General features: G+C 37.8%; 1 protein-coding gene across 3 annotated transcripts in view; it reads right to left on the bottom strand.

The window, feature by feature from the left end:
• Nucleotides 1–2,152: 2,152 nt before the first annotated feature.
• The window catches only part of rc3h1a (ring finger and CCCH-type domains 1a), a 32,945-nt gene continuing 22,557 nt past the window's right edge, over nt 2,153–12,540 (bottom strand). For all 3 annotated transcript variants that reach the window (XM_007240115.4, XM_007240113.4, XM_007240114.3), the window contains exons 17-20: nt 12,288–12,378; nt 11,850–12,011; nt 11,335–11,417; nt 2,153–10,409 (exon numbers count right to left, since the gene is read on the bottom strand). In XM_007240115.4, the coding sequence (XP_007240177.3) occupies nt 10,247–10,409; nt 11,335–11,417; nt 11,850–12,011; nt 12,288–12,378 (499 nt within the window). In that variant the 3' untranslated portion in view covers nt 2,153–10,246. The remainder of the gene's footprint in view (nt 10,410–11,334; nt 11,418–11,849; nt 12,012–12,287; nt 12,379–12,540) is intronic.

Below are 12,540 nucleotides of genomic sequence, written 5' to 3' on the forward strand. Positions count from 1 at the left end.
GTTGGTACTATGGGCAGTGTGCCAAGTCCTGCTGGAAAATGAAATCTGCATCTCCTTAAAAGTTGTCAAGAGGACTAGCAGGACTCAAAGCCCACAATACCAAAAGTACCAATTGGTCTTATCAGCTAATTATCAGGTCTTAGCTAAAGTAATCGGTCTGTACTGTGGTGTTAGCTCTTAGCTACATTATCTTGCTAACTAAGACTAAGACTTTACTCTCTCACACACAAGTTTTTGTCATCAGTATTCAGGTTAGACAAAAATAGTTGTACTGAGCTGTCTGATACTTTGTGTATCTGTACTAGAGGCTAGCTTAGCAAGTGAGCTACAGAACTAATGTCTAGTCCAGGGGTCACCAACCTTATTGAACCTGAGAGCTACTTCTTGGGTACCAATTAATGCGAAGGGCTACCAGTTTGATACACACTCATGAAATTGCAAATGTTCTCAATTTACCTTTAATTATATGTTATTATTAATAATTAATGACAATATTACATATTATATTACATTATATTGTATAATAATATATAAACTATAGGCTATCTCTAAGCTAATATTAATCTAATATAATCTAAAATTACACCAATGCAACTGTGATTTAAAAAAAAAAAGAATAGCAACAAAAATGCTATTTTTAGACCAGGCCTGCGGGCTACTCATAAGGTCCTTGCGGGCTACCTGGTGCCCGCGGGCACCACGTTGGTGACCCCTGGTCTAGTCACTATCAGTCTCATCTTAACATTTATAAGCGGAGTTTTGTGGTGAACAGAATGTTAGCTATAATGCTAACACGTAGAGTGAAGTGAGATTAATCAGATTAGCTGTGCTAAACATGTTTTAATCGCCAGACTGATGGTAGAACATTTACTGTGTGACTGTTATGCAGTGGTAACTCAGTCTGTACAAACTGAACTCTCTATTTGATCATTTTTAAGTTTAAAATGTATCCCAGAATTTAATGGTACTATAGCCACATAAACACAAGACCATGTAACCCTACATACCGTGTACCACAAATATGTTTTGACATGGTACAAAAAAAGTGGAGTGCGCCGCCATACCTGTCAAGTCTCCCGTTTTGGCCGGGAAACTACCGTATTTACTCCTCTTTCCCGCCGTCCTCCCGTATTAGTAATTTCCCGTAAATTTCCCGTATTCTATTAAAATAAAAATATATATATTATTGAGGAGACAGGGCACTGACCGCTCTGTGTCTCTTAACCAATCGTGGAGCCGATTCAAGGAGAAAGTCCCGCCTTTCAGGAGAAACAGCCAATCAGCTTGCAAAGGAGGGTCAGTGTGGGGAAGCCCCCCACCGTCGCTGTGAGTTCAGGCAGCTAGTCGGAGCTGCTGATGTTAAAACAGATCTGGATATTCAGCGATTTTTCTAAAAGAAAGGTAACGGTAGGCTAATCATGTAAACTGTGATGATATTTTTCTGATAGCTGCTTAAAAATACTCGTCTCTGAAATAAAACACACAGATTAAACCTTTTAAAATAAAAAAAAAATACAGCTTGTGACTCAGTTTAAGCAGAAATGTGGAGAGGGCCGAAATTAACTGAACTAATCAGGGGTGGAGTGATCAAAAAGAAAAAGTATTAATTAAAAATTATTGTGTAGGCCCCTTAGACTAATTTTTACTGATGAAACATATCTGGTCCATGTCCTTTTAGTAAAAGTTCATGATACTATTTTTAGGTCACTAACAGTAATTTTGCAGAATTTGCGCAGCCTTTGTTCAATTTTAAATCCATTAAATAAATAAAAAATAAAATAATTTTTTAAAAAATATATAGAAAAGGGTTTTTAATTTGGCTGTATTAAAAGAATGACATATGTAGGAATGTCCACAACATGTTCAGATTCTGATAATCTAATTGTAGTGTGTAAGTGGTTCACTTGTGGTTATTTTAGATTTTTTGTAAACCTGTCTTAAAATGTAAGGGATACTGAACCTTCGTTGGGCTGGTGGGACTGCTTTAAGCGTACAGAGGAAAATATCCCTTATTTTTAAATCTAAAACTTGACGGGTATGGAGTGCGCCCAAACCTACCTTGAAGATTAATAGAATCAAATCTTTAATTGCACATCTGAACTTTTTGAATTTGTACAAAAAAGAGAGAGAGAAAAGCAGAAACAAGGCACAGTGGTTTACAATATCATTTAATCACAATCCCTGCCAGTACAGAATCATCGTTGCACATTAAATTACACATCTTTTTAAATAATTTCACTTTTTTTCCTCATCAAATTCTAACTTCCAGTTTGTTACCCTCCTTCCCTCCCTCCCTCCCCTTTCAAAAGAAAACAAAGCAATTGTATTATACAAAAACGCAATCCAAAATTTCACACAGTGAATTCTTTAACAAAGAAAAAAAAAGTTTAACAGCTAGATCCACATTTGGAGAAATATAGTCCTAAATATTCCTTAATGGAGTATAATATTTATATATTCATATAAAAACATTGTTATTCATGTTGCAGTTAGTTATGTACCTTAATTTAAGCAATCTTTAATGAGCTAACTTGGGAGTAATCATCAAAAGCAATTACATTTCCCAAGCAGAGAATTCACAAATAAAATAATATCAGCAGTAATAATAATAATAAATGCAAGAATAGACCCACGTTACAAAAAACAAACAAAAAAAATAACATGTGAGAGGAAGTAATGAGAATGTTCAGCGTGAACAACTTTAACAAAAAGAACAAAGAGAAAGCAAAAAAAAAAAAAGTAAAAAACAACACATTCCCATCGGGACTCGTACACAATCATCCATTTCAACACAATGTCCTACAGCTATGAGCTAAAACACGAGCGCTGCAGCTACTACTACTTCATACTGTCCGTTTCACAACAAACGTGAAAAAGAAAAACGAGTGTGATTTGACGTATTTAATGAGTCATTCCTCACCCAGCTGTGCAACACACACACACATGCGTACGCACACAAACACACACACGCACGCACACACACTCAATACTCCAATACTTCAGGCTCATTTATGCTCAGCATTAAATACAAATATGGATACGAATAGAGACATACTACCTGTATTCTGCGTTCATTTTAATCATATTTATGTACGACAGAAATATATTTTACACCATTTACACTGCTGTTTACACCACTGCCACTTCTGTTTTTTTGGTAGTACATTCTCATGACTTCTTTCATCATTGCCATGTTTCTTGTTTTCAGAGGGTGTTTCCCCATTATGTACTAATTACTAACTAGTTTTTGACTATAAACTTTTTATAATATGTACTCAGAACTGAACGCAGTTATGATGGGACACTATTATCCCACAATGCACTGGAAAATGGAAAGGGAGGAGCTACTCACATCTGGAAGAATATTAGAAATAAATTGCAGACAGCAACGCAAGTGCATTTACATGGACTACTATGATAAGTATCATAGTTTTTGCACTATAAGGCACACTTAATTATTTAATTTTCCCAAAATCATCAGTGCACCTTTTCTATGAATTTTACCAGTCAGGTTATAAGTAGCAGTAAAGCAACTCCGCTGGAGTACACCGTTATACAGGAGTTTTAGTTTAGTTTTTCCAGCACAGAGACTGGAGCAGTAGTAGCATTAGCCGCTAACCGCACTGAGTGCTAGCTCTTTCCTCGTTCAGAGGTGAGTTTTATCGGCCTGTAGCCTGCTGCTAACCCCGGCTAGCACTGTTGAAGCAGTATTAGAATTAGTCGCTAACCACAGCATTAACCCCTCACCATTCAGAGGTTAGTATTATAAGCCTGTAGCCTGCTGCTAACCCTGGGCCAGGGTAGCATTAGCCGCTAAATGCAGCACTAACCTCTTTCGCCATTCAGAGGTGAGCATATCGCACTGTAGTCTGTGTGCTTACCATGTTAAAACAAGCTACATAGAATGAACCGCTAGCTAATATCACCCTGGCTAACTAGAACACTCAGGGTTCCTCAGTGTAGCTCTGTGGGGCGGCACTATCTGGAAATATACACTTACTATATAGATACGGCAGCTTTTACTTTACCCACCTATATAAACAGTATTCAGGAGATAAATCTGTATAGATTAACATCCAGCGCTCATTTAACTTTAAAAGAACATGTTTGAAGAATTACAGTTTTGTTTACTTAGATTAGCTTAGCTTTACAGTTCTCATCCCCAGCATGGCGACACCCCTTTTTTCCTTACTAGTGTTGCATAGTGTGCCTTATAGTGCGAAAAATACAGTCTTTATATATGCCTTGTAGTATTATTGTTTAATTTAATTAGTGTGCGATTGGGACGTAGCCATGAATCTTTGAATCTGGACTGCCCTCTACTGGATGTAATGCTTAATATATCAATGGCAGTGTAAATGTAAAGGTCACAAAGCAGTGTGTGGGCAATGCAGACAATGATGGTTATGAAGAAGACGTATTCATTTTCATATATAAAGTGAGTATAAATGAGCCAGCTTTTAGTCCAACTCTAGCCCCTCACAAGACACGCCCCATCCCACCCCACGCCCATTCCCCCCATTCAGTTTCGACTAGTTCCTCCTCTTCTGTTTTCTGACTCCACTACACATTAGTAGTTTGAAACAAATCAGTATTAAAAATCCACATAAAACATTCAAAAAAGCAACTAGACAACATTTATACCCCCTTTAGGAGTCCACAGCCATGATCATTGTATAGAACACGAGCTCCAAAAGAGAGAGACAGAAAGAGACAGAGACACTTGAGGCTTTCCACCGATTATAAATAAGACATTGACACTTTGAGTAAAAGAACGGGTAAACGATTTGGTTCCCTTTTTACTTATATTTGTTCTCCCATTGGCTGATGGGAGGATGTATGTGGATGTTGCCTTGCAACAATAGGTAAAACCTAATATAGCTAATATTTCAGTGAGCAAAAACAGAAATACTCATTTATTCATTCACTCACTCATTTATTCATTCATACAATAAATCATTCGTTCGTTTAGTAAGCTAGTAGCTGAAGCCCTTCTGAGTGTGAGAAATAGAGAGAGAGACCAGTTCATCACTGCGTTCCAAGTAAAGAAACAAATTTAAACCAGTCTCAAAAAAACACAAAACACAAACCAGTCACACAAAGAACACATATGGACGTGCTTTCCTTAATGCATGTCAAATCGTCTTACAAAATAGAAACACACAGTTAAACCAACCAAGCAGACGTAATTGCTTGTGTTCGCACGATGGCTGCATCACGTATCCTGTGTCAGTTTTTTGCACACATCCTTAGAAATAAATGAAATACGTATGCAATCTGCAGAACATCTTCAGAATGCAGCCTATGCAGGTTGTCTATGTGAAGCCAGGGCCCAACAGCATATCAACAAGTATATCTCTACTCTTACAGATACATTAAAACTGTACCGGCTTATTATGAATAGCCATGAATAGTGAAAACACACTACTAGGAGTGCAGCAGTGCGCAGATACAAGCATCCTTAAAAAAGGCCAAATCAAGCTCACACACACTAAAAAAAATCCTCAATAATCCTCAATCACTCCTGCAGATGATGCAAATAAAGGCGCAAGGCACAGGGTGGTTTCCCCCTCAAGTACTCAACAAACTGGTGGGTTTTCACTACATAAAACAACAAAACACGTATAATAACACGCATGCAAAACTCCACAAGCAGGTACTAAGAAGCTATCCTGCCACAACGAAGAAGCCATACCTCTGATCACAAAGCACATCACCAAAATCTGTACAGATCTGCCTATAACTGTCATCCCTGCCACCGCATAATCGGAGGCGATCGGACTGCAATCTTTACGACTGCTCAAACGTCAAAAGCTCTTACGCAAGCGATAGTAACAGTTAAATAAAAAAATTATTTACACCAAATCGGTGCGTTAAAGGATGCAGTAGAATGTCTCGAGAGACTATTTATTTAATCAGTGGCCGTTACAACTGTAGAAACAAAACAATAGTAAGGTCAAGGTGACATCGTGTATAAATGCTTAATATATGTGAAAAAATTATGAACAGATCGCAAAAAAACAGTGGTTGGAAGTGACCTCCGTGCAAAACAAACAACCAAACAAACAGTCAAACTTTTTTTATACGGTAGGGAGATCTCAGAAATTAACATCTGGATCTCAGTGATCTTGAATTCTCGAGTTTAATAAGTCTATTGAGAAGTCGTTGACAATTTATTAATTAATTATTGCTTGTGGAACAGCAGGAGCTGCATTGGAAATAATACTGAACTTTCAGGAACTCTTTCTTTACCATCTTCACAAACAGCTCAGACTAGGTTATCGCTTTGGCATCTAAGGTCAACAGTCCAGGGCCTACAATGTACCAGAGCATAGATCAGCAGATCAGCAGGGTTTATTTTTTTCTCCACTGATTTTCCTGATTAATCTGGTGTTAAGCGTGCTGAACAGCAGACGTCAAGGACTGGAACTGAACAACCCAGGTCCTCAAACCACAGTTCAGGAACCCCTGTACAAACAGTACAACGTTTAGCTCAGTTATTGTATAGCGTTGGGTTAGAGAGCTAAAATCTAGACCATTTGTGGGCATCTATTAACCAGTCTGGGAATCACTGCTTTAGTGTAAATTAATTAAAGCCAAACAAACCATCACTTCCTTAAAATACGCCAGTGTTAAATCAACACTAACGGCAATTTCACTAACAGGGATTAAGCCTAAGGACTAAGGACACAGCATTTTAAATGGAATTTCCTATTAAAAGACAAGGCTAGACTTGGGCCCAATCCCATTTCACCCCTTGGCTCTACCCCCTACACCTACCCTTCTGTTTTGCATGTGCACGCCGAGGGATAGGGGTGTACCGATTCTTATTAGGCTGTAGGGCAGATATTTTTCAGATGCACACTTCAAACGAAGGGAATATGAGAATTACAGATAAGAAACTCACAAATGTAAATATTTCCCTTGTTAAAAGTGATGATTAGCATGATATGACCAAAGATTAATGTGTAGTTTCAATGTTGTATGGCCAAATTCTTCATAACAAGCATAAAAAAGATAACTAGCTAGCTAGCTAACTCATTTTTCAATTCCACTTTAAATGGTGCAACAGACAGCAGTGGCTTAAGCATTTAAGGCAGAACGGAAAAATAAGACAAAATAAAAGCTAATCAAAGCTCATTTTAGCTCCCATTAAGCAATGCACAATAATCCTTAATTTCTGCAACATCTACCCCCTTTCTAAAGACATACAATAAAATATGCCCAAAACTTAACTAGTTAACCAGCAGCAGCTAGGTTGCTGAACTTTAGCGCTGCTGATGACGTATCGGGTGCTTGAAGGGCTGTCCCAGTTCTAAGGGGGAAGATTTCACCCCTTCCTCTTCTAACTCTGTTTCAGGGGGAAGTTTTACCCACGAAAAGAAGAGGTAGGGGTAAGGGGTAGGGCCAAGGGGTGAAATGGGATTGGGCCTTAATTCCGGTTTGGGTATGAGTGAACTGTGTAAAATGAGAAAATGAGAGAAGCAGTTTACTTCTGATCCCTGTAAAAAATAAATAGCGCACATAAGTCATAGCTGATACTGAAATTTCATCACCTACAGAACTACAAACAATGCAATATTCTGTCCTATTTTTAATTTCATTTGCTATTGAATGTACAATATCTGCCTTTGCCAGTACATCTGTACAGCAATGAATAATGTATTGTACAGTCTATGAAAAGACTGCATATAGGTAGTTTGGAAAAAAAAAAGAAAATCTCAATCCCAGTCCATCAGAACCCATGCTTATCACATTCCTGTGGTTTGTGGCCAATATATTAAGCTCTTTTGAAGCAGCCATATTTGTTAAAAGCTAACTAAACAAAAAAGTGGTACATGACCCCCAAAAACAATAGACCAATATCCCCAAAGTGGCTTCCTGGAGAAAATCATGAACCTGCCAATCTGCCAAAATGTTCCAGCAACTTCACAGAAGTTAAAAAGAAAAAAAAACAAAGAGTCCCATCAGTTTGATTAGAGGTGATCAGAACAGCCGTCTCAAACTACTCAAGCTATTAGAGATAGTAGAACAATACGTGTCCTAAAAGAGCCAGTGTTTAAAACAGGTTAACCGTTCACGTAGGGGAGGAGAAGGCCACACCAGAGTAGAGCAGAGCACCGTAACCATAAAAGCAGGACCAGCGTTGTCGCTCGTCCAGGAGATCTGCATGTAGATCAAGATTTCACTGATGAAGTGAAAGTAGACTGTATAAAACATTCATAAAACAGAATGTGTTCAAACATTGTGTCTCTTAGACTGTTTTGATTCCATCCTCAGGATGAAGCATGTAAATATATAACTAGGGCTGCACAATATATCCATATATTTTAATCTGCAATGACGATCATTCCCAGGCAGAAATCTGCCCTGTATTGTATATTTTAATACTGAATACACAAAGTGTATTAATAATATCCTTGTTAGATTAGTATCATCATATGTTGTTGGTAAAAATGTGTTTCAACATTTATTAACATTTTTAACCAAATCATAAAAAAACATGTTTTCTGAGATTTATATAATACAGCTCTGAAAATTTTTACCAAATTAAAAACCATAAACCAAGCTGAACTGCTTGAATTGTTGCACCAGGAGTGGCATAAAGTTATCGAAAAGCCTGGAAGACTGGAGGAGGAGAACATGCCAAGATGCTTTAAAAATGTGATTTAAAACCAGGGTTATTCCACCAAATATTGATGTCTGAACTTTTAAAACTTTATGAATATGATTTTCTTTTTTTTTTTGCATAATTTGAAGTCTGAAAGCAGAAAGCATCTTTTTCTTTATTTCAGCCATTTGTCATTTTTGGAATTTGGGAGAAATGTTGTTTGTAGTTTATAGAATAAAACAACAATGAAATGTAATTTTACTCAAACATATACCTATAAATATCAAACCAATTTAGAAACTGAAGTGGTCTCTTAATTTTTTTCCAGAGCTGTATACACACTTTAACTTTATTATATATCTCAGAAAAAAATACTGCAATGTCAGTTTCCCACCCCTGATATCATGCAGCCCTAAATATCACTGTTCAGAAAAGATTTCCAAGCTGAGAGGTACGTTGGTGTATGGTTTGAAAAGAAGAGAGAACGTAGGCTACTGTGTACTGTACGAGTGGCTTTCTGGCATCCACCAGAAGCTGAGTATACTGAACGTTTCTGATCACCTCTGAACAAAAAGGGTTCATATAAAAAATACATAATAAAGCACAATAAAAACACACAAACTTAATGGATCTAGATGATTTCTCCAGGAAGGTCAACCTGGCAGATATAGCAAAGCAAAGACAGGAAAAACAGATCCTGGGTGTTGAGGAGATGCAAAAATGCTAAGACATTAAAAAGCACTGAATTTGGAGGGGATTCGGATTTGAGGTTACTTTAAAGAATGAGACGTTTATTCTTCTCTTTTTCTGCTCTATGCATTGTGGTTAAGAAATGATTACCTGCAACCAGTAAAAATCTGGACAATGTAAACTGCTCAACTGGAATTAGATCTACGCAAGCGTAATAATGAACACGGTAACTACTAAGAATGTAGTTTTTTTTTTTTTTTTTTTAAGTTTGAAAGCCAAGAAAGTGGATTTCTTATCATTTAAATTATTATTATTACTATTATTATTATTATTATTATGAACTCTGCAGACATCAGTGAGGAGAAGTAAACACTTCCATTGCTAAAATGTTTCTCAGATGCCCTGAGACTTACAAGGCAATGAGAGATACGCTTTGTCATAGAAAAAAAAGGAAAGCAAATTCATTCATAGAACAAAAAATTAAAAATAACTGAATAAATGGCAGATACTGCTTATGAAAAAAAAAAAAATCCCGTAAGTCTGACTGTGCCAGTTTGTTTGTCATTAAATTTAAATGAATCCCACCCACATCTGCCTGGTTGTCCATTAGTGGTTGTTTTAAATCCAGATTGTACCAACGTAGCCCTTATCCTCAACAAAATGTGAAATCTGGGATATTCAACATCCCAATACTGCGGCGGCAAGAACGATAGAAGTCATCCAATAAAAGCAGGAGCATGCTGGACAGAGGGATGCTGTAATGTGGCCTTGTAGGGGATGTTTGAAGTGAATATGAATAGGTAAGACCAGCTAAAGACCAAAGTCTTTTTGAAGAAAGAGAGAAAAAGACAGAGAGAGAGAGAGAGAGAGAGAGAGAGAGAGAGAGAAAGAGAGAAGGGCCACACTAGTCTTGGGCAGCAGGTAGCATAAGACAAAGAGAATGGGCTAGGAACATGTGTGAACCACCCCATTCTTCGACAGGTCCGGGCTGCTTGCCACCAGATCGGATGACAGGCTCAGGGAGGACGTCTTGCTGGTCAGAGAGGACATGCTGCTGCTGCCCAAACCGCAGTCCTGCACCACAGAACTCGAGCCATTTGAGCCCTCGCTGAAAACAGAGAAAGAATGCGCTAGCGTAAGAGAAGTGAAAATCTATTACAATCGGAAACACAAGCAAAAACGGCACCAGTATTAAACAATCAAGAGAACAGATTAATAAGGTCAGGTATCGACTATTTCAACCCTGATCCAGTTTCAATACTTCAGAATGTAGTCCTCAAGATGCCACATGAACATTTATCAGTTGATTTCTGACCGTTTGAAGCTAAATGGAAAATTGGACGTATAATTTCATTATTTATTTTTGTCCATTTGGCATCATCAGAAAGAAACTGGCTTCATTTTTTTTTTTTCATTTCTGCCTCATCAGGATCTAAATTCCAGGAATAAAATATATTTTACTATTTTTTTTTAAACTCTTGCAATAATCAGCAATAATGGAACTGTGGTATAAATAATAATGGAATGATAATGGATAATGGAACCGCAGCATAGCAGTGCCAATATTCCTCATTACAGCACTCCATTTTGTGTATTATTGCTTAAGTGTGGCTGCATATTCCACCTTCAACAACCTGGAAACGTGCAATCAGCTGTGTGTGTGTTGACAATTTGGAGGAAAATTAAGTGGAGGAAAGTAGCAGATGGCTCCATAGTTAGCTTGCTGGATTAGTGTCATTGCTAACTAGACATGCAATTAAAGGAGTGACAGACTAACTCATTCCCATCATTAATAAGGTCTCTGACTGAAGCTCGAAGATAGACAAGGTGGGGTGTCCTAGTAAAAATTAAGCACTCTGATTGGCCGAAACCGATCCGCTTGCGGGCAGATCTCTGTGGCTTAGTGACAACTTGACTGAAACTAGTGAAACGCAAGATCAAACGATATGTGTACTTTAGAACATGGAACCATTCAAGCGTACTAGAAGGTGAAAATGTGAAAATGGCAGCTCTGTTTACAGTATGTATCTTACCTGAGGGCTAGCTGGTGCTCCTCTCGCTGCATGCCATGATCACTCTGTCCATTTTCACATCTATACTTCATCCCATGGCCCTCCTGCAAAACACATAAAATAATAGTAAAAATAAATAAATCTAATATCCTCCTACACTAACCAAAGAAATCTGTATCTGTATAATAAAAACAAAGAAAGCAGAAATATGGGCATCAACTATAAAATTATGATTGATACTGCCTTCTGTTTTAGAGTAAATCAGGCAGAAAGGTAGATGAAGGATTAGGTTCTGGCACCTAATCAAAATAAAATATATAAGGCGATAAAATAATAACATTTAAAATGGTTAAGATTTTGTTTAACGGTGGGTAAAAAAAATACGACTGTGCTAGAATGAAAAAATCTATTTGATATCACAACTACAAATGTGTCTAAACATGAAAAGCACAGGTTTCAGGAAGCAATCAGCAGAGCTCATGTTAAATTTCCTTTGTAAACCTAATTCAGAGTCCTGTCCATTAGGGCTAGCTCACCAAGGCCATCTCCCTCGTCCTCATGCCGATCTCTCTCTCCACCTGATGCAGCTCCAGGCTCAGCTGCTCACTGGACACGCCAGCTGTGGACCACTCCACTGGAGCGGACTGGCCGGCCATAGAGACAGGCTCTCTCTGCATAGCCACCACACTGCTGGAGCTCTGAGGCAGATTTCAGATTTCGTTAGTACTGATAAGGGAACGTAATAATCAATAATCACATAGACAGGTAGAGTTTTAAACTGTGAAAAAGTCTCCTCAATTTTAAATGCATGTAAATCCTACATGAAAACATGGTTTACAAGTCAATGAGCTTAAAGTGATGAGCTTATTCATGACCTCAGAATAAAAGCTCATTAAATAAAACACTCAACACACATGAATACTTAATTCATTCATAGGAAAAGCCAAATGAACAAAGAGTAAAGAGGTGCTTACCTCTATAGACCGAGTCTGCTGAGTGATCTGTTGGTTGACCTGCTGTAGTTCCATCCTCAGCTGTTCCCGATCCGGGCCAGCAGGGGGCAGGCTGTATATCAGAGGCAAAAAAGAGGCAAGGTTACATCATAGAAATCTGCTTCTATTTTAATCAGAAATCTGCATGATGTAGATGTAGATTCTAACATATGGTTACGGACATAAGCAGAACACGAATTAATTCCTTTTAATTCACTGTTTTATATAAATGTGA

This window comes from Astyanax mexicanus, chromosome 16 (genome assembly GCF_023375975.1).
Source record: "Astyanax mexicanus isolate ESR-SI-001 chromosome 16, AstMex3_surface, whole genome shotgun sequence".
In the NCBI taxonomy this organism is placed as follows: domain Eukaryota; kingdom Metazoa; phylum Chordata; class Actinopteri; order Characiformes; family Acestrorhamphidae; genus Astyanax; species Astyanax mexicanus.